This window comes from Blennius ocellaris (genome assembly GCF_963422515.1).
Source record: "Blennius ocellaris genome assembly, chromosome: 15".
Lineage (NCBI taxonomy): Eukaryota > Metazoa > Chordata > Actinopteri > Blenniiformes > Blenniidae > Blennius > Blennius ocellaris.
The window spans coordinates 17,147,854-17,165,974 of record NC_137664.1 but is presented as its reverse complement, the minus strand read 5'-3'; the positions used below and the strand labels follow the sequence as shown (position 1 = coordinate 17,165,974).

General features: G+C 45.7%; 1 protein-coding gene across 1 annotated transcript; it reads right to left on the bottom strand.

Annotated features, from left to right (window-relative positions):
- Window positions 1-6: 6 nt before the first annotated feature.
- On the bottom strand, window positions 7-15,920 carry LOC308140560 (ras-GEF domain-containing family member 1B-B-like). The gene is made up of 14 exons (XM_080510388.1): window positions 15,698-15,920; window positions 7,971-8,525; window positions 7,700-7,822; window positions 6,884-7,021; window positions 6,573-6,788; window positions 5,821-5,895; window positions 3,718-3,810; window positions 3,411-3,513; window positions 2,955-3,034; window positions 2,765-2,860; window positions 2,557-2,652; window positions 1,673-1,796; window positions 1,512-1,584; window positions 7-1,416 (listed from the first exon to the last, which is right to left on the bottom strand). Exons 2-14 carry the CDS (start codon window positions 8,517-8,519, stop codon window positions 1,383-1,385), a joined length of 1,800 nt encoding a protein of 599 aa, XP_080366514.1. The 5' UTR covers window positions 8,520-8,525; window positions 15,698-15,920; the 3' UTR covers window positions 7-1,382.
- Window positions 15,921-18,121: the final 2,201 nt, after the last annotated feature.

The window sequence follows — 18,121 nt, the reverse complement described above, 5'->3', positions numbered from 1 at the left end:
ACGTCACTCAGTTGTTCTATTTATTTTGAAAGGAAAAAAATATATATATATTTCTCTTTTCACAAAGACTTTCAGTACAAGTACCCTGACTGGTGACACAATGATACTGACATCCCAAAAATATTTAAAAGCATATATGACAACAAATAAAAAGAATGAAATATAAAAAAAGAAAAAAAAAAGTGGCATCACATTCACTCCTAACTAGATTTTGAAAGGATCACGTCACGCTCACGTCACCAGCGGCTGAAAGAGGGAAGACGAGGGTTAAGCTGCACGAGTTCACACAACAAATTGTGTTTCAATCAGACAAAAATAAAAAATAAAATCTCATACGTCATACATGAACTGGTGTTCTATAGCTTAGCAACACAGAGCCAGCCAACCAGCAACAAGCTCATGGCAGAACTTCAGAAAAAAGTACATTACAAAAACAAACAAGCTTTCTGATACAAAATACAAGTTAATACTATGGTATAGAAAGACGCCTGCGAATCGGGAGTCACTGAGTCCTATGATACCAGTACACGCTGAAGTGCATTTTTCATTACGCTTTGCATGATTAGCACGAAGTTGCAGTCACGCACACGGCTTCGCGTCACCAACAGAGTCACGAGTGCACACGTCACAATATGTTCAGAACCCCATCGATAGCGACCGTAGTGTCTCTTGAGCGACTGTGCGAAGCGGGAGCAAGCGTAGAGAGCACGTGTTGGCGTCGGCGCCGCTTCTGAAAGCGGCCTGTGATTTATGATACAGATGGATGCGATCTCTGCTCTGGCGCACAGATGTCGGGAGCTTTTGCGAGCTCTGGGCTTCTCTGCAGTGCTTTGGAGGTGGCAAACAAACAAGACATGAGAGGTGACCCATCTCTCCCTTCGTGTTTCACAAGGTCCTTCCGCACAAAGGGGTGGGCGTGGCCGGTGAAGGGCGCCCACGGGGAGCCGGGTCGGACCCCTGTAAGTGCCTTGGACAGAGCTGATGTTGACGAAAATGCACAATTTTTGTGTTAAGGGATCCAGGTTGAGTAGAGTCAAGATGCTCACAATTGATTTGAGTTGGTGAAGACTCCTCAGGACAGAGGGTGATAGAAGCAGCAGCACTGAGGTTTTTTTTTTTGTGTTTGTTGTTTTGGCACTGGGAGAACTTCATCAGGGACTTTTCCCGTGTCTGATTCATAAATCATTAATGCTCCTCGTGGTATTCCTCCAAGAGGACGCGATCCCAGATGTATTTCTTGGCGTGTAAAACTGCATTTAAATCCAAGACCACAACGTTGGCCTCATGAAAATGCACCCGCAAAGTCAATAAAGACGAGTCCGTAGCTTTTTAACACTTGATACATTTACAGTCTGTGAAGCGCAGGAGGTTGTCTTGATCTCTTACGAGCGATTCTCTCGATGGAGGAGGGACGATCTGGAAAGAGAAACGACATATAAAAATTACCATCATGCCGACGCATTTGATTGACGCGCTCACTTGATTTTCCCGTTCAGTGTGTCAACGCTCACCTCAGAGACCTGCGACTGTCTTTCTCCATGTTGTTCTCCGGTCCCTCGCTCTCGTACGAGGCCAAGTGCAGCTCTGCAACCACAAATCAATTTCACTCTCCTTTCTCTACTGCCAGACGACAGCCAACCATTCCGCCGTTGAATGAGGACCGGATACTCACCGTCTTCACTGAAAACTGGCGTGGTGACAAGATACTGAAGAATCCGGCGGTCTCTGTCGAACGGACAGACGACCTGACGCCACACCAGGAATTCACTCACTTGCTTCGCGAGTTCCCACAGTTTCTGTTGAAACACACACAAAGAAAGCAGGTCCTTTAAGTATGCAGTTGGATTGAACGTGGCACATAAGCTGGGTCTAAAGACAAATAAGATCATATTAAAATGCACTAGAGGCAATAATATTGGTGCTGTAACTGAATACAAGTACTCGTATTTGGTCTGTAAACATGTAGTAACGATGAAGCCATGATTTTATTTAAATTTCATGTCTTTGCACATGTTCGTGACCCGTGGGCCAAAACCGGCCAATCCGCTATGCGAAGTGTAAACATTTTAAAGAAAACTTTTCGTTTTTGAACAAAAATGAGGCCTGAGCTGAGAGATCGGTGATGCTGCCATCAACGACATTGAACTAGCATTAACCTCAAAGTCAGGCTGTCAAGGTGAGCCTGTAAGAACATGTACAACGCGACAGTAATAGGATCAGTTTTCTGGATACTTCACTGTATTTTGCACCAGAAAGTGTCACTGAAATTGACTTCATGTTGAGATTGTTGTCATTTTAGCTCATAATTGTTTAATCTTTGTGAAAATATAGACATTTTCATCATGTATACTCTGCACCACCACAAAGAAATAATAGGTGTCTCTGGAGTTGTTGTCACATCAAAGGTAAGTCAGGGGGAAAGTGTAACGCTCCTTTGAGCCACAAGGGTGAGCTATTACATCACGTATGACAGTTTCCTCTCACTGCCTGAATTACTCAGGGTTCAGCTCAAGTCATTCAAATACTGAGGGGGAAAAAAAAAACCCATCATCTGACCTCAAAGTTGATGTGTCCGTTGGTCAACCGGTTGGCGCAGCCTTCGTTCAGGAAGTAGATGTCTTTGATCAGCAGGCTGAAGAACGGAATCACGATCTGTGGGGGGGGGGGGGGGGGGGGGGGAGGAGGGTGGGAAACACTGATGATTGGAAACTCACAACTCAGCAGAAGTTGTTTTTCGATTGGAAACTCCGGTGTGATAATTCACCTTCTCTTGGCTGCTGTGTGCCGTCTCCGACCTCTGGGTGGCGCCGCGGAGCGCCGTGCGGTAGTTACTGAAGTTGCTGGAGGGGTCCATCTGGTGCTGCGAGCGAGACACAAAGGAGACGGTCATCAAACAACGGAGCCATGTGAGAATGCGCTCAGGCCTGGTTACATAATTGCACAGCGAGCCTTACCTCCAGGATCTCAAACTTGTCCGTGTTTACTTTGTTCCAGGTTTTCTTCAGTCGGGCCACAGGACTCATGTTCATCCCGGCTGAAAAGCGGAGGAAGTATTATGAGTACACAGAGCAGAGAGAGAGAGAGAGAGAGACTCGGGACAGTGAGCCGCGGCCGGACCACCACAGGCCCTCCACTAACTCACTCTGTGCTTCCTTAAACTGATTAGATTTAGCCTTCGGGTCCAGCTGGCACTGTGTGTTCCTCTTTCAATTTCATTCCATTTACAGGCTTTTTTCGACAGAGAATCGGTGGGAACTACTACTCAGCTTCAGAAAACCCTGCTTTCACAGCCAGCGGGGGGGGGGGGGGTTTATGGGAATGAAACTGAATTCAAAACGTTCATGTCTGGTTTCTGCTGATTCATTTAGTGGCCGCGTTGTCTCTACACTACATGTGCGTGCAATACTCACTGATGATGGCCATGAGGGAGTTGAAGTTGCCGATGTTGAAGCACTCCTGAGCCACGTCGATGAAGAACTCGATGATCCGCGCTCGGTGTTTCTTCTTCACTGGCTGGAAAAAAAAAAGAGAATGGAAGGTGATGTGGATCAGGTGAGATGTATCACATAACGACGACAGAGAAGGAGTTTCTATTGGATTCGAGAAGCTTTCATGTATGTGTTGATCAAATCAAATTGTGTCTTTAACTTTGGTAGAACTGCCGCTTCCGAGGCGGAACACAAACCGAGACGTCAACGCAACGTGTGAACGACGTACCATGCAGATCTCGGTGGCCACCAGGAAGCTCAGCCTGTTGAACCAGTTGACGTAGGCCTCCAGGTTGCTGGTTTTACGCTTCCGGAAGAAACCCTGACAGGCAGAAGAAGCACAAAAACAAAGACGGTCAAAACCAGTGGAATAGGTTTGGCGGCTCCAGACGACGTTTCGTTTGTCTCATTTGATCCCGGATTTATGAGGCTTTTCCCGGAAGCTCCCTGACGTCTTCATGGCCACACAGATTGTTTTGGGATTACAGATTTCTTTTCTCGCTTTGTTCTTTCGACGCTCCGACTCTTTCTGATGAGCGCTCTGGAGTGCATCATTTTCTGTCATATTCCCCTCACGGTGATTCAATAAACTCCTTCTATGTGTTGTTAGAAAAGGGAAACAAGGTAACAGACAGCTGCTACTGTGTCATTTTCCTCACTAATGGGTCTTGACAGCTTTCACACCCACGTCACCTCTGGCCCCGCTCAGCGGAGCCCGTGACGTGTCTGTTGTCATTTTCTCCTCCTCTGCATCTGCTTTTAGGTTTCCTCCGTGAGAAACGGCTGTGGACCTATTCGCCTGGGGAGTAGGGGGGGGGGGGGGGGGGGATCCTCTTGCATAAATGAACATTACAAAAAAAGCCGGGCGTAAAACAAACGAGACCGGGCGAGTGATGATGTAATCCCCGAGATTCGCGGCTCTATTAAAATGCTTACACAACAGCGGCAGCCCACTCCGCTGCACAAACTTCCCCCTTTTTTTCACTTCAGGACCCCGTTCGCTGACTCAACTGCCCTATTATACCAAAGTGGTGTCTTATATAACCGCAGGGAGCTGTGGCGAGCGGAGAGAAAGAGCGCGGCTCACACGCAGCGGGTTGAAAGCGCGTTTGCGGCGGCGTTGATTGAAGGCGACCCTTCAGCCGACTCGCATGGACCACTTAGGGCGGAAAGAGCGCCTCGGACGGCACTCAGACTGGAGAAAAGAAAGGTGCATTCATGGCGGGCCGCCAGCGTTTCTTCAAAGGCCGCCGTGAAAATACAGCCAAACGGATTCCCCGTCTATCTGCCGGCGAGATCCAATTCATGTGGTCTCTTAAAGCAAATCAACTCCAACCGAAGCAGACCGCAAATTACACCACGCAGCGGAGCGGCGAGACACTTCACAATCTCGATAATAAAGAATGACTTAAAAATAACTACAATCTGTGGTTCAGCTCTTTGATGCTGATAATTATAAACAGGTCGTGCCGCTCCATCCCAAAGCTGTCATTACCTCGGAGGGCCATATGCTGTCATCCTGACGGATGTGAGATCTATTCAGATGAAGCCTAAAGATAGCTCTCCTCATTTTATAAATATGGAGAATATACCACGGAGGGAAACAGACAGATGAGGATATCAGATGCGAGTTACAGGTTTCTGCTTGGGAGGATGTGATCAAGAGTCAACTTTTGATGGTTAAAGGGTCACGCGGAGGTCAATGGGTATCGCTTGCTTTAATAGTTCATGTATACTTGCATGCAAGTACGTTGCTTTGATATTGAGACGTAAATATTTGAAATGTTTTACAGCAGAGATGTCAAACGCGTTTCAATTCAGGGGCCACATGCAGTTCAGTTTCATCTCGACAGGATCGGGCCGTAAGATTGTGTCAAAACAAGCTGGAATTTTAAAGTTTCTCTTTGTTGTGGTGGAGAGTATAGGTAATGGACATCTCTGTATTTTCACAAAACCAAACAATTACGAGAGAGAAAATGTGTCTAATCTCAACATAATAGCCAATTTTAATGAAACCTTCTGGTAGGGCTGGGATAAAAAAAAAAAAATCGATTTCATCGTTATTTCTTGTATGACAGAGCCTCATTGACATTTTTACAATTTGCTTGGTGTGGGGCGCCTTGTGGGCTGGTTATGTTCTACAATCCCCTAATTTAGAGCCATGTGAATGTCAAAAAGATCATGTCAATATATTCCGCTGTGGCCGCAGTCCGCCATTGGAGAACCTCCTGTTTTTCTTGAAAGATGCATTTTGCATTTCTTGCGTTCACAAGCAGGTTTTTGTTTCCCAGCGCTCAGGTGTGGTGTCGGTTTCCTTCCGAATCACTCGTACCTTATGGTTCTCCAGAGGATCCTTCATGGCAAACGTCTGGATGAATTCCTCTGGGCCGATAAAACTCAGTCTGTCCTGGAGGTGGAAAATGAAGAAAGACAAGAAGTTTTAAAAAAAAGTACATCTTGAACATGAGTGTCAAAACGTCTTCTCATTCCACTTCGATGCTTGTAATTAAAATAGCTGGTAGGTTTTCATTTTTAGTCGACAGCCTAACGTGGATATTTCCCCTGCTGGTGTGCTCCAGATCTCAAAATGAAAATGAAACCCGCAGATTTATTAAAAATAAGAATGACCTTGCTGCATGGGAAATTATTTTAGAAATGTGTTTTATTATTATATTCATCCGAATTTTTCATACATTTATTTCATTACGTAATTCTTCTTGATGGCCATATTTTATTGTTTTACATAAATCAATTACGATTATTGTTTTACTTTTCTAAAAAGCATTTATAATCCAGTTTTATTTCACTGAATGCTTGATGTGTTTATCACTGGGTAAAACTATGAAACCAAGTAATTATTGTACAACTAAAAGCCGAACAGAAAAGTAAAAGAAATATCCCCCCCTCCCTACACACACACTAAAAAAGACCGAATTTAGAAAGAGAGAGAGAGAGAGAAAAAAAAAAGAGGCCCTATGAAGCAGAAACCGCACTCAAAAGTCGTAAAATCTGCCTCGGTGTAACCCTCCATCGGACACAAATCTGCGGATCAGCCCGGAAAAATCCACAAATCTGAACGCTCACCAGCTCGATGTGCGTAAGCTGCTGGGCGAGGACGAAGGGGTCGTCGCACACGCTCAGCACGTCGCTCCGTTGGGCCGAGGCCTGCTTGCTCTTCAGGGAGGCGGGGCGCTCCGTGGCCACGGCGTTGAGCGCCGCCACGGCCTCCTCGTACTGGCCGAGGGCGGACAGGCGCTTGATGAGGCGCTGGGTCATCTGCTGCATGGCTCGCCAGGAGTACTGAGAGAAAAAGACGCCAAGTGTGAGAGAGCGGTGGGTCACTTCATCTTTTAAGCTCGCAAACGTTGTAGCGACGGGAGCCGACGCTTGCTAACCTCGTCGCCGCGGGCCACGTGGTGCGTCATGTCCTTGAGGCAGCGCATCATCCTCTCGTCCCTGAAGTCGTACGGGAAGGTCTCCGTCCACTCCGTCAGCAGCTGCACCAGCTTGGGCGCCACTTCGCGGAAACGGATCTGCGAAACAGTCGCGCGGCACGTTAGGTAATGCGGCGGCGACAGGCGTGATTACATTTGAAATCTCATGTCATTTTGTCTTGGGACCAAAAAAAACATGGTGACCTTAATCTGATCTTTATTTATGTGACATAAAGACACGGCGGTGGGCGGGGGCCTGATGGAATCTGGCTATCCTTCACTCAAAAAGAACACTTGATTAAAAAAAACAAGTTTGAATCCGTCTGAATAGGGGGGGAGGGGGGGGGGGGGTTTCAACAGCAAGAAAAATACTGACAAACACCTGAATCAAAACAAAAGTGTGAACAGTTTGTGGAGTTTCTGGAAGGTGTGAGTTTGTGTGGGAAGAAGAAATAGAAAGAGAAAGAAAATACTTTGAGCTGCATCTGTGTGTGTGCGTGTCCTTGTTTTCCCTGCACTGGTGGGGATTTCAAACAGTGATTGTGCAACAATCTCTGGGAACTTACATTGAAATCAGAAGGGGAAAAAAAAAAAAAATCCCCAAAAGGAGAATTATTTCCTTTAAATGTTTTAACGGTTAGAATTTCCGACAGAGTTTTTGAGTAAAAGTCCAGAGAAGACATTTAAACACAGCATGTGTGTGCGTGAGTGAGAGGAAGAGAGAGCGTGTGTGTGTGTGTATGTGTGTGTGTGTGTGGGTGTTTGTAATCCGCCCACCTTATCCAGCAGGGCATCTCCGGACCGCTGCTGCTCCACGCACAGATGACAGACCCTCGTCATGAGCTCGTACGGGTGCAGGAAGAGGCGTGAACTCAGCAGGAAAGTGAACACGTACGATCTCTGATGACGGTGAAACAAAAAAAACGGGCTTTTCAGACAAATCTGAATCAGAGACAATCAGAGGCAAACTTTTGTTTCGCAAAAAAAGTAGGTCGACGCCTACAAGGAAGTCTGCGGCGTGACAAAATCTGTGAGCGCTGACGCTTACGTCGGGGTAGTAGTCCACCGTGGGCACCAGGTGCTGGATCAGGGCCTCCAGGGACGCGGACACCAGGCTGTTGTCGTGGTAACACATCTCGCCGTAGCTGGCGGTGATGCCGTGTCCGTACAGTCTGGCCTTCGTCGCGGCCGAGTTGTTGCGGCAGGACTGCTCGCTGCCGCTGCTCCCGCCGCCGTTGCTGCTGCTGCCGCTGGTGTGGCGGTAGGCGCGGCCCGGACAGGAAGTGCTGTGCTGGCGGGGGCTGTGAGGCGGCGGCGGCGGGGAGTACGGGTTTTCCGAGACGGCGTAGCTGCTGTTGTAGTGATGCTCCTTGGCGTTGACGGAGGAGACGGAGGCGCTGCGGTACGCGCTGTGCGGTTGCGGGATGTCGTAAGGGTTCTCCGCCGAGGAGTAGTTGCCGTTGTAGACGTTGTCCCTGGCGGCTTTGGGGCCGGTGCCGCCGCGGTACGGGCTCTGAGGTTGCGGATGGTTGTTGTTGTTGTTGCCGTAAGGAGCGCAGGAGCTGAACTTTCCGGCGTACGGCGTCGTGGGAGGCATGGTGACCTGGACAAAACCACACAAACGACTGGTTACCAAGGCTGAATGTGTGTAAACATCCCCAGTAAACTATTTTGGGAAGCTGCGACAGAAATTCATGATCCAGTCATGATTCAGAATTTAACCCCGAGTTTTAAGGAAGTTCTTTTTCAGGGCAAAGTTTCAGGTTTTACCGTAACGCTAAAGCTCGGTTTGAGTCACACTTCCATAAGCTGAAATCTGCTTTTCTTGGAACTTTGTCTTTAGTTTCATTCAATTCGGACACAACTCGTGAGTGAGGCTGCTGTCAAACTACAAAGAGATCATGCTGCTGTTTATAGATTTAGCTCTGCTTACAAAAAAAAAAAGTAGTCACATGATGAATAAGGACATTTTAAAGCTGTAAATGATGAAGACCTCTGTCTGAAAGTATGAAGCGTTTGGCGTGGTTCATTTCATTTCATATTCTTCATTTCATCACGATGTGAAATGTTGAACAAACTTAAAAAAAGAAGCCTCCAGTGTTTAAACCTGAATATCTCGATGAGTAGAGCTGCGCTGCATGAAAATACAATCGCTAATAGCACAGACTTCTTACATTTGTGTATCCAAACGTGTCTCAATTAATCAAATTAAAATGTTATATTTACCTTGGAGCCATTATTGGGGTTGTAAACCTTAACTGAAGTTAAAAGAATCACCAAGGTAGTATTAAGTTGTCAACTAAAAAGAGAGGATCAAATTCTTTTTTTGTTAGATTGATTAATGAGCAAGAAATCCACACAAGTAATGGGAGGAGACCACATCAAAATGCCAAGTGGGGAAAATTGCTCCCGCTCATTATGAAATCACTAAACAATGACAGCAACGTCTCCAGCGTTGCACTTTCTGCTGCTCGTTTCGCTTCGTCAGCCCAACTCCACGGCTGGGCGACTGGCGTTTAAGCGGCAATCAAATATTGTGAAAATATGTGTTTGAGAAGCTGTCTGTGGAGAAAATAACACTTGATCGCATAATTTTACCCCTCTCTCGTGTTTGTTCTTTCTGACTTTGAGCGCTCCAGAGATAACGCCTTTATTGAAAAAGTGATTTGCCAGTAAAATTCTCTACAAATCAGCACAGACGCTTGAGTCGCCCTGCGCTTTGCTGTATGTTCAGTCACGTCCTTGAAGCTCACTCACTGGCGGCAGCGTGACATATGGAAAGCAAAACAGCGTGACAGATGGATGATCTCAGAACCGCAGTATTTTTTTTTTTTTTTTTTTTTTTTTTCCTGGTCTTAATGGTTCAGATAATTGGATCTGAGGTTGGTAAGCTGATCCCAGATCACCACCGAGGCGTGCTTTAACTCCGGAGCCTGTTTTATCCCGCTACTGTTTGTCTGTCTAGGCAACACATGCCAGCGATAAATGAGCCACACACACACACACACACACGTGTGCACACGCACGCACACACACCTCACACGGTAGCATGTACGCATGCGAATACACTCTGCCAGAAAACAAAAAACCCTGCAGGAATCCAGCAGACTTTTTGTTTGTCCATCCCAGCGCCAACAGAGGAGTGTCTGCCTCAGCCAACATCTTACACACACACACACACACACACACACACACACACCCTCGTCCACCATGGCGCCAAGCCCCACACCAGAGTAATCCAAACACACACACAAGTTACACATAAACATATGATAGCTTGAGCAACACAGACAGACACACACACACACACACACACACACACACACACACACTCACACACACACTTTTGTCCACCGTAGCGCCTGGCATGTTGCCAGAGTAAGGCAGTCCAGTGCCAGCCCCTCCTCTGAACCCTGTGCTCTCCGGCCTGCTGCACTCCTTCTAACTCACTTAAAAGATTACAGTCTCTTCAACCTTCAATAAGTTACGAAACACAAGTCTGGAAGTGTGCGGTGAAGCTGGGACGACTGGAATCCACTGGGAAATATTTGCTACCCATTTTTTTTTCTTTCTTTCTCCCCCCCCCCTTTTTCTTCCTCGCTGGTGTTGTGTTTTGCAACTTGAAGATGACCTGATCCGAAAACAAAACCAAAAACCAATTTGGTGTTTTCCTTCCAGACCAGCTTCCTGAAAAAAGGTCGACCCGTTTGGATAGTTGGGGCTTCTCGAAGGCTGCGGCTCCCAGAATGCACTCTGGCTAAATCATAGGCTGCGCTCGCCCGTGAACGACTTAATGATGGCATTGGGAAAAGCATAGTTTCATATTGAAAGCATTGTCTATATTCTCTTGTTTGTAAACGTCGAAGATTGCAGACTGGGGAAGCCGACTGATGTGGCGAACGAAAGCACGCAAAAAAAAGAAAAAGGCAAAGATGCGTAGCTGTGCAAGAAACCCGCGCTGACACAACCACTACTTGCTCTTGTGTTAAACTTTTGAAAGTCTAAGGCTCTGTTTACATGATGTATTTGAGTAAAAAAAAACAACAACAACAAGTTTGTCACCTCACTGGACATCACTTTCAAAGCATTGCTGTTTTCAATGCCAAACTTTTCAGGAGCTCAAAAGAATCTTCACTTGAAAAGGTTGTGGTATAAAGTTCAAACAGGGCCTAAATGCCCATTGCATGTTTCCATGTTTGATTTCCATATGAATCGTGCTCAGCCACAGCGTGACTCATTATCGTCACAGAAAACCATTAAAACAAATCTCTCCCTCAAGCAATGCGAGATGTGACATAACAGAGTCAGTCTCCTACGTTAGCAGGTGGCTGCGGCATGTTAAGGGATATAAATAAGTTCATTGAAGGGTGAAAGTAAGCTGAACTTTGAACAGTGCTTTAGGCAAAAAAATTATCTACTTCAAACCAGTGAAATGTGTCCCAAACAGCTTTAAAAAAAAAAAAAAGGAAGATGAAGAAGAAGCCACAATTTAGTGGTTTTAAATGTCTCGTGGCGTGTGAAAGACACCTTTGTCTGGCTTTTTAATGAAAACTTTCCCAATGCGAGCGTCTTTAGAGATTGCCTCTGATTCTGACACGGCTCTTTGAAGGAAGGCTGTTTTCTTCTTCTTCTTCTTCTTCTTCTTCTTTTTTTTTCAAAATCATTTAATGCGGCTTCAAAAAGATACACCTCGCTTTGCTGAGCTCAACAGGCTCACAGGGGGAGGAGGGGGAGGCAGGAGGGAGGTCTTCAACAATAGAGGTATTATCTATCCTGTCATGGCATTAACAGCCACACAAAGACCCCCAGGAAGAGATCACAGCAGATCATCAGACACGCACACACACACACACACACACACAGACACGCACACGCACACACAGCAGCTTTCACACACGCTGCTGCCGGGCAGTGTGACGCCCCACCTCTGCGTGAGGCGAGGCTGGGATCACTTTTTTTTCCCCTTTTCACGTCAGTCAAACCAAAGCAAAGCAGACTTTAGACTCTTATTACAGCGACACACATTGAGTGGCCATATGCCATAATCTCGACTTTTATGTTCAGCTGCGCACGAATTTGTGTTTGTGACCTGTGGGATGGAGTTCATCGCGTCATAAAGGGAGATAAGGAGCCAGGAGGAGAAGAAGAAGAAGAAGAAGAAGCAGAAAAAAAAAAAAGGTCCTAGGAGAAAGAAGCAGCTCAGATTTAGAAGAAAATTGACTTAAAGGCATTGGATTTGAATAAACAAAGCACACAATGGTCAAGGACAAAACAGCTCTCAGGCAAAACGGTGTGCAAACAGTCTATGGTTAACTTAGTCACTCTAAACTGTGTTGTTTTTTTTTTGATTTTTTGTTTGTTTGTTTGTTTTTTAAAAACCAGTTGAGCTCAGCAGACATGTACATATTCAGCTATCTGCGCCGTCCCCGACCCAAATAACGGTCAGAAATCCCCCCCGACGGCTCGCTACAGTAAGAACCACAAAAGGTTTGTTTGAGTCCCGCTTTTCGAGACGTGTAATCAAATTTAAGGCCTCTAAACATGGTCACTGGCTCGAAAATAAGCACCGTGCCGTCGCAAAAAGATCGCTAAATTACAAGCTGCCTCCTCACGACCGGGACATTCTGTCATTATTACCTTAGTTCATCTGAAAGCAGAGGGCGATTTAATCAGCTCCACCGGGGACGTCAAGCTCCTTCGGACATTTTTGGGAGTGCGACGGGCTGAAGGAACGGCCTGTGCCTGATAAGAGCGCATGTGACACAATTTCCCAAAGTGGTAAAACCTATAACGCAACGCTATCTTTGCTCCACTTTGCACCTGATGTACTTTGACACTTAATGAACTCCGTCGGGTAAAAGGGGGTTGCGAGTCGGTCCCTCGGTGATAAACGAGGCACAAGTTCGGCGTGTGCTCGGGATCGCTCGCCCTTCTTGGCAGAAGAATACAACATTCGAGGGTGGAATCATCTCTGACGAGACTCGCACACTTACTCAGTGCTTAGAATGGATTTCATTGAAACTTTGATTTGCCCACATTGTGTGGGAGGATCAATGCCGACACCCCACATCAGAAGATTACTCCTGATTCCCTCCCCTCCATCCTTCGATGTTGCACACCACTGGAGCGAAAGGCCTGCGATTGTTCTGAGCAGGAAACCCCCCCCCACCATCGCCACACGAATGTGTTTTTCGAGCTAATCGGAGGCAGAACAATGACCTGACTTACTGAGGTTAAAATTGACAGTCACTGTGGGTAGACAGTCCTATGTTGGTTTCTCTATTTGGAAAGAACCTGGTGGTGCAATAAGTTGCAGCAGACTCTGCACGCCGAGAATGTCGCAGTTAGTCTGAACCTGTCGTTTGTTTGTTTGTTTGTCGAGCAATCTTTCAGTGCCTGTTGGCACCGTCCACCTCAACATAAGCGTCCCAGTCAAGGTCACAGCACCGAGCTGACCTGTAAAGACCTTGACTTCACTCAGCGGGAGGAAGCGTCCGAAAGGTGTGAAACAGGTCGGAGGACAAGTGAGAGCCTCCGTAGGGACAAAGAACGTGAAAGCTGGCACCAACAGACCGGTCGTACTGGTTTCTGTCCATTCACTTGGGCAGCAGAGGGGATTTTTAAGGGCGATATTTGGAATGTGCCAACTCAACACAAAGCAAATTGATGTATGCACAGATACACCGTTTCTCTTTTTTTGTTTTAAGGGGTTGGGTTTTTTTCATGCACCATGGGGGGGGGGGGGGGGGGGGGGGGGGGGGTGCTTGGTGTTTTATTGCTTCCTGCTGTTTTTGGCTTTGTGTTCCGCTTCCTTTTGGATGGATTTCAATGAAATAAGTCAATACCTGTCTTCCCTGCCCACTTGGGGTGTAATACAGAAGCAACAATCCACTGAACAAACATTTCTGGGATGCTGTGTACATTCCCGAAAGATACAAAAAAGCAGAGCAGACAAACAGTCTCACATGTGAAGTAACTTGCTTTGCTCATTGTGTCACAGAAGCAGAATGTTACCCAACTGGAATGTGTCTTATGTTGCTAAAAATAAATGTTGTTTATATTGTCTGTCCCAAACATTAAAAACAGTTTGTACTCATCCGGTTTTGTTTTTCTGAACTGTTTTTTTAACCCGCCTTCCTCTCACGTACTGGCTGCATCACTGTTCTATTCATTAGCAACGCAATCCAGACGTCATCAGCGGACTGAGCAAAGCATCAAAAGTAATAAAAAAAAAAAAAAAGTATGAGGAAACAGAGCCGGGACCAAACAACAAACGAGCTCTGATGACTCCGTGGGGGGAAGCGTGCGGGTCAGACGAGGCCTGCAGCCGCTTTCAAAACACCAGTGGCCAGTTTGAGAAGCTGGACGCAGATCTGATAGGCAGGCAAAGCAGAGCAAACACAGACACCAGGCTCAGATTGAGCACAGAGATACACGGAGGACTGTGCGCCTGGTGATGAGACTGATTTATCTTTTACTCCAGCACACACTGCTATTCAAGCATGCACTTCCTTGTATGTACGTAACCTCCACACACACACACACACACAAGCACACACAAACACACACTTAAAGGGACACACCTGCCTTCTGTATGATCTGGCAGGCTAGTACAGTATTAACCCAGAGCCAGAAAGGATAAAGGCACATTATCTCCTCTGCTGCTCGGATGTAATGAACCTAAGCTTGTATTGGGGGGGGGGGGGGGGTTGTCGTCTTTCTCACACACACATTTTCTATTCTCTGTAAACCTACTGATCTCACACGAGTCTGCCTCTCAGCACAATACGAGTTTAGATGGAGGCAAAGTCCTGAATCTCAACTCTACTTAACTCCTATGTTATTCAATAATGCAGTTCAACACTTTATTTTGGTGTGTGTGTGTGTTTTTATTTGTATTTTTGTGTGCGTGTGTTTTTTTTAGCTGGTATGTGAAAAAAAAACCTGTTAGAAATAGTTAAAACTCTCATTCAGTTTAAGTTAAAAAGGACTGCGGGTTTTGTGTGGCGGGAATGGAGCTTTTTAGAGCCTGTTTGGCCAGAAGTACACACGCTTTCTCTCATTCTGCCTGGTTTTTTTCTCTCTTTTCCCTACAGACAAACACAATCTGTTATTCCCTCTCTTTCAAACACACACACACACACACACACACACACACACACACACACACACACACACACACACACACACACACACACACACACACACACACACACACACACACACACACACACGCACACACACACAGACTGGTCCACATTACGGGCTTCTGACTGAGTCATAACACAGTAAAAAGTAAGAAGCAGCCTGTGAATAAAAGTCATGCTGTGCTAAACCACAGTCCCATCGCAGGTGCCGGTGAGTCATGTGTGTTTGCGTCCGACAGAGATTCTAATTATAACCTCACATGGCTGGTAAATAACAACAACAACAAATGTAACAACAGAAAAGTAAAATAAGACACTGGAGGTGGGTCGATGTTTGCACTTGTTTCCTCCATAAAGCACAAATCGCTTTGCAGTTGACACAGTTTTCAGACCATGGCACATAAATGTGCGAAATATCAAAATCAAACCAATTTGAAAGCCGATTTTTATGAGCTTAATCCCGGATTTACTGCAAGAAAATGTAGCCTCGTGACCCCGTTTACCATGTCCAGGAGTTACATAACAAAACTCCACCGTGCAGAATATATATTTAAGGAGCATAAAAGTTTAGCTGAACACAAACAGAGCAGATTATTTTTTTTATGGTTAACTTCATTGTGGGACTTACCTCTGAGGTGGTGCAGCTCTACGTCCGTTTCACAGGCAAATTAAAATGTAAAAAAAATAGAAGAGAGAGAGCGAGAAAGAGAGAAAGGCGACTATCCAGGGTAGTTGGAAGTGCGGTAGTGGTCGGGGAGGAGGTGTGCGGTGAGTAAACACGCAGAGAGGTCCTTCAGCGGAGGCTCCGTGTCGTGCCCTTCTCCATTGTCTGCTCGGCTCTTCGTGCTTCTCTCAATTATTTGAACCGGCGGAGCCGTAATGAGCCACAAAGCGAGGCGTATTCAAATGACCTCCGGAGAGCCGGGAAAACCCGCCAATCAGCGCGCGGAGGCGGGGGCCTCCAGGGGAAAGGCGGACCAATCACAGAGGAGGACGTGAAAAAAATCGAATTCTACGGAGGTTCTCATTGGCTGGCTCGCCCTCCCGTCGACTCCTTTCTTTGCGAGCGTTTTTTTTTTTTTTTTTGGCGAGCCGGAGTACAAGGTGTAAGGTTTCCTCCAGGAATGCGTCTGTGTGCGTGTGTGGTACTCCGGGAGTGACTTTAAAGTCTTTTAAGAACTGCTTCTGACCTATTTTAATTCACTGATTATACCATTTGAAAAGTTATGTCATTCATTGAGCAGCGTCAGCACGTGCAAGTCTGAAAGTGTGAGTTCAGACATCATCTATCAAAAAGTTGTGACCATGACAAAGAACAGTGATTTATGGTGTGGAACAAATTATTTTGCATTTATTCCAAAACTGCATTTGCCTGCAGGTTGCCATTCAATTCAGCATTGTCCGGGCATCAGTGGTCCACCCATCTTGAAGCATCCATCCATCTTCTACACCCCTTAATCCTATGCAGGACTAGTTACTAGTTATGGACTAGAGCAAGTTACACCCTGGATAGGTCGCCTGTTCACCACAGGGCCAACACACAAAGACAGACAACCACACATACTCAAACCCAGGGGCAATTTGGGGTCCGCTATTAATCTCGCATGCATGTTTTTGGACTGTGGAAGGAAACACAGTTGAGAACATGCAAATTCCACAAAGAAAGGTGGCATTTGAACCCATGACCCTTCTGTGAGCCAAGCAGGCTAACAGAGCAGTTTTGTTTTTGTTTTTTTTTGTTTTCAACGTTGGGGCTTTTTAACGATAATAAGGAAACTGTGATTTAAGTGGCGTTCCTTGATTTGCAATCTGTATATATCTTAATCACTGCTCCATTTTCAAGTTTGAAAATATCCAGTAACTGTTTCAAAAATGCTGCATGGACGTAGTTAGCTGGGATTGGTGCCCTGCGTCTCTGAACTGGATAAAACAGTGTGCTGGATGGATGGATGGATGGATGGATAGATGGATGGATGGATGGATGGATGGATAAATCAAGCGCTCAAAACAAAATGGACATCTTGTCATAAAGTAATTAATTAAAAGATTAGCAAACAGGTTTTCAATTACAAATCTTATACCACCAACTTGTCTTTACTATTACTTAACTCCGTAAGCTGTCTTCAAACAAAACTTCACTGATTCCTAATAAGAAATACCTATTTTGCAGCAAGACACTGTCAACAAGACACGTTGAGAATTTGCAAGCCGTCCAAACAGTAAGTCTGTGTGGTTAGTAATTGTCTCTGTTGGAGGTTGTGTTTTGGTGATTAGCCTCAACAAACAAAAATCAGTTACAATGTAATCTCACTGTAGCTCTTGGCGCCGGCCTTCGTCAAAAATATTTGACTAAAGTATTTGCTCATGAGCATTCACAAAAGAATTTGCAGCTCTGCTAAGCCATTAAATTGTACTGGGTTTTGCTAAATCTGTAAACACAGATGTTGACTTTCATTTATTTACTCGATATGATACAAGTCGGTCCTGACAGGATTTCACTTTCCCATAACACAAAGTTATCCTGAAATTGAAGTAAAAACAAGGTCGTTATAATTATGTTTTCATGTAACAACGGGAATACTGTCAATTGTTCCCCAAATGCATGCAGTGTTTTCTTGTCCTAGCACTTACAGTATTTAGGCACCAGCAGGGTTAAAAACAAGCTTAGTAGGCACTTTTTTAAATGCATCACCAGACTATAACAACAGGCCATATCTCCTTTTCTAAATATTTAGACTCGGCTCTAAATATGTAAACTATACTCACTGCAACGGTCTAATTTCCTCAGAAAAACGATAATTACAGCAAGGTGGGCACAAACTATACCAACCCCCTCAGCTGCCATGACACTGCTGCAATCCACCTAAGCCCAGTCTGACCCATTTCATTGCGTAAACGTCAGATTACATAAACACAGCTTTAGCCTCGCAGTACAGCCAGGCCCTCAAGTTGTGGGCGGCGCTCAATTTTTGATCGCCGACGCCTCTTACATTCTGACACATCACCATTCAGGCAAGAATAGATGATTTCTGAGTATTTGAAGGCTGCGGGG

Bases quoted from the DNA above. Each gene is read 5' to 3' on its own strand.
- LOC308140560 (XM_080510388.1), bottom strand. From the start codon at position 8,519: ATGCCTCCCACGACGCCGTACGCCGGAAAGTTCAGCTCCTGCGCTCCT. The intron at 3,514-3,717 runs GTACGTCGTTCA...TTTTTTTTCCAG, and splicing joins TGGCCACCGAGATCTGCATG to CCAGTGAAGAAGAAACACCG. The intron at 2,861-2,954 runs GTAAGGCTCGCT...TCTCGCTCGCAG, and splicing joins ACAAGTTTGAGATCCTGGAG to CACCAGATGGACCCCTCCAG.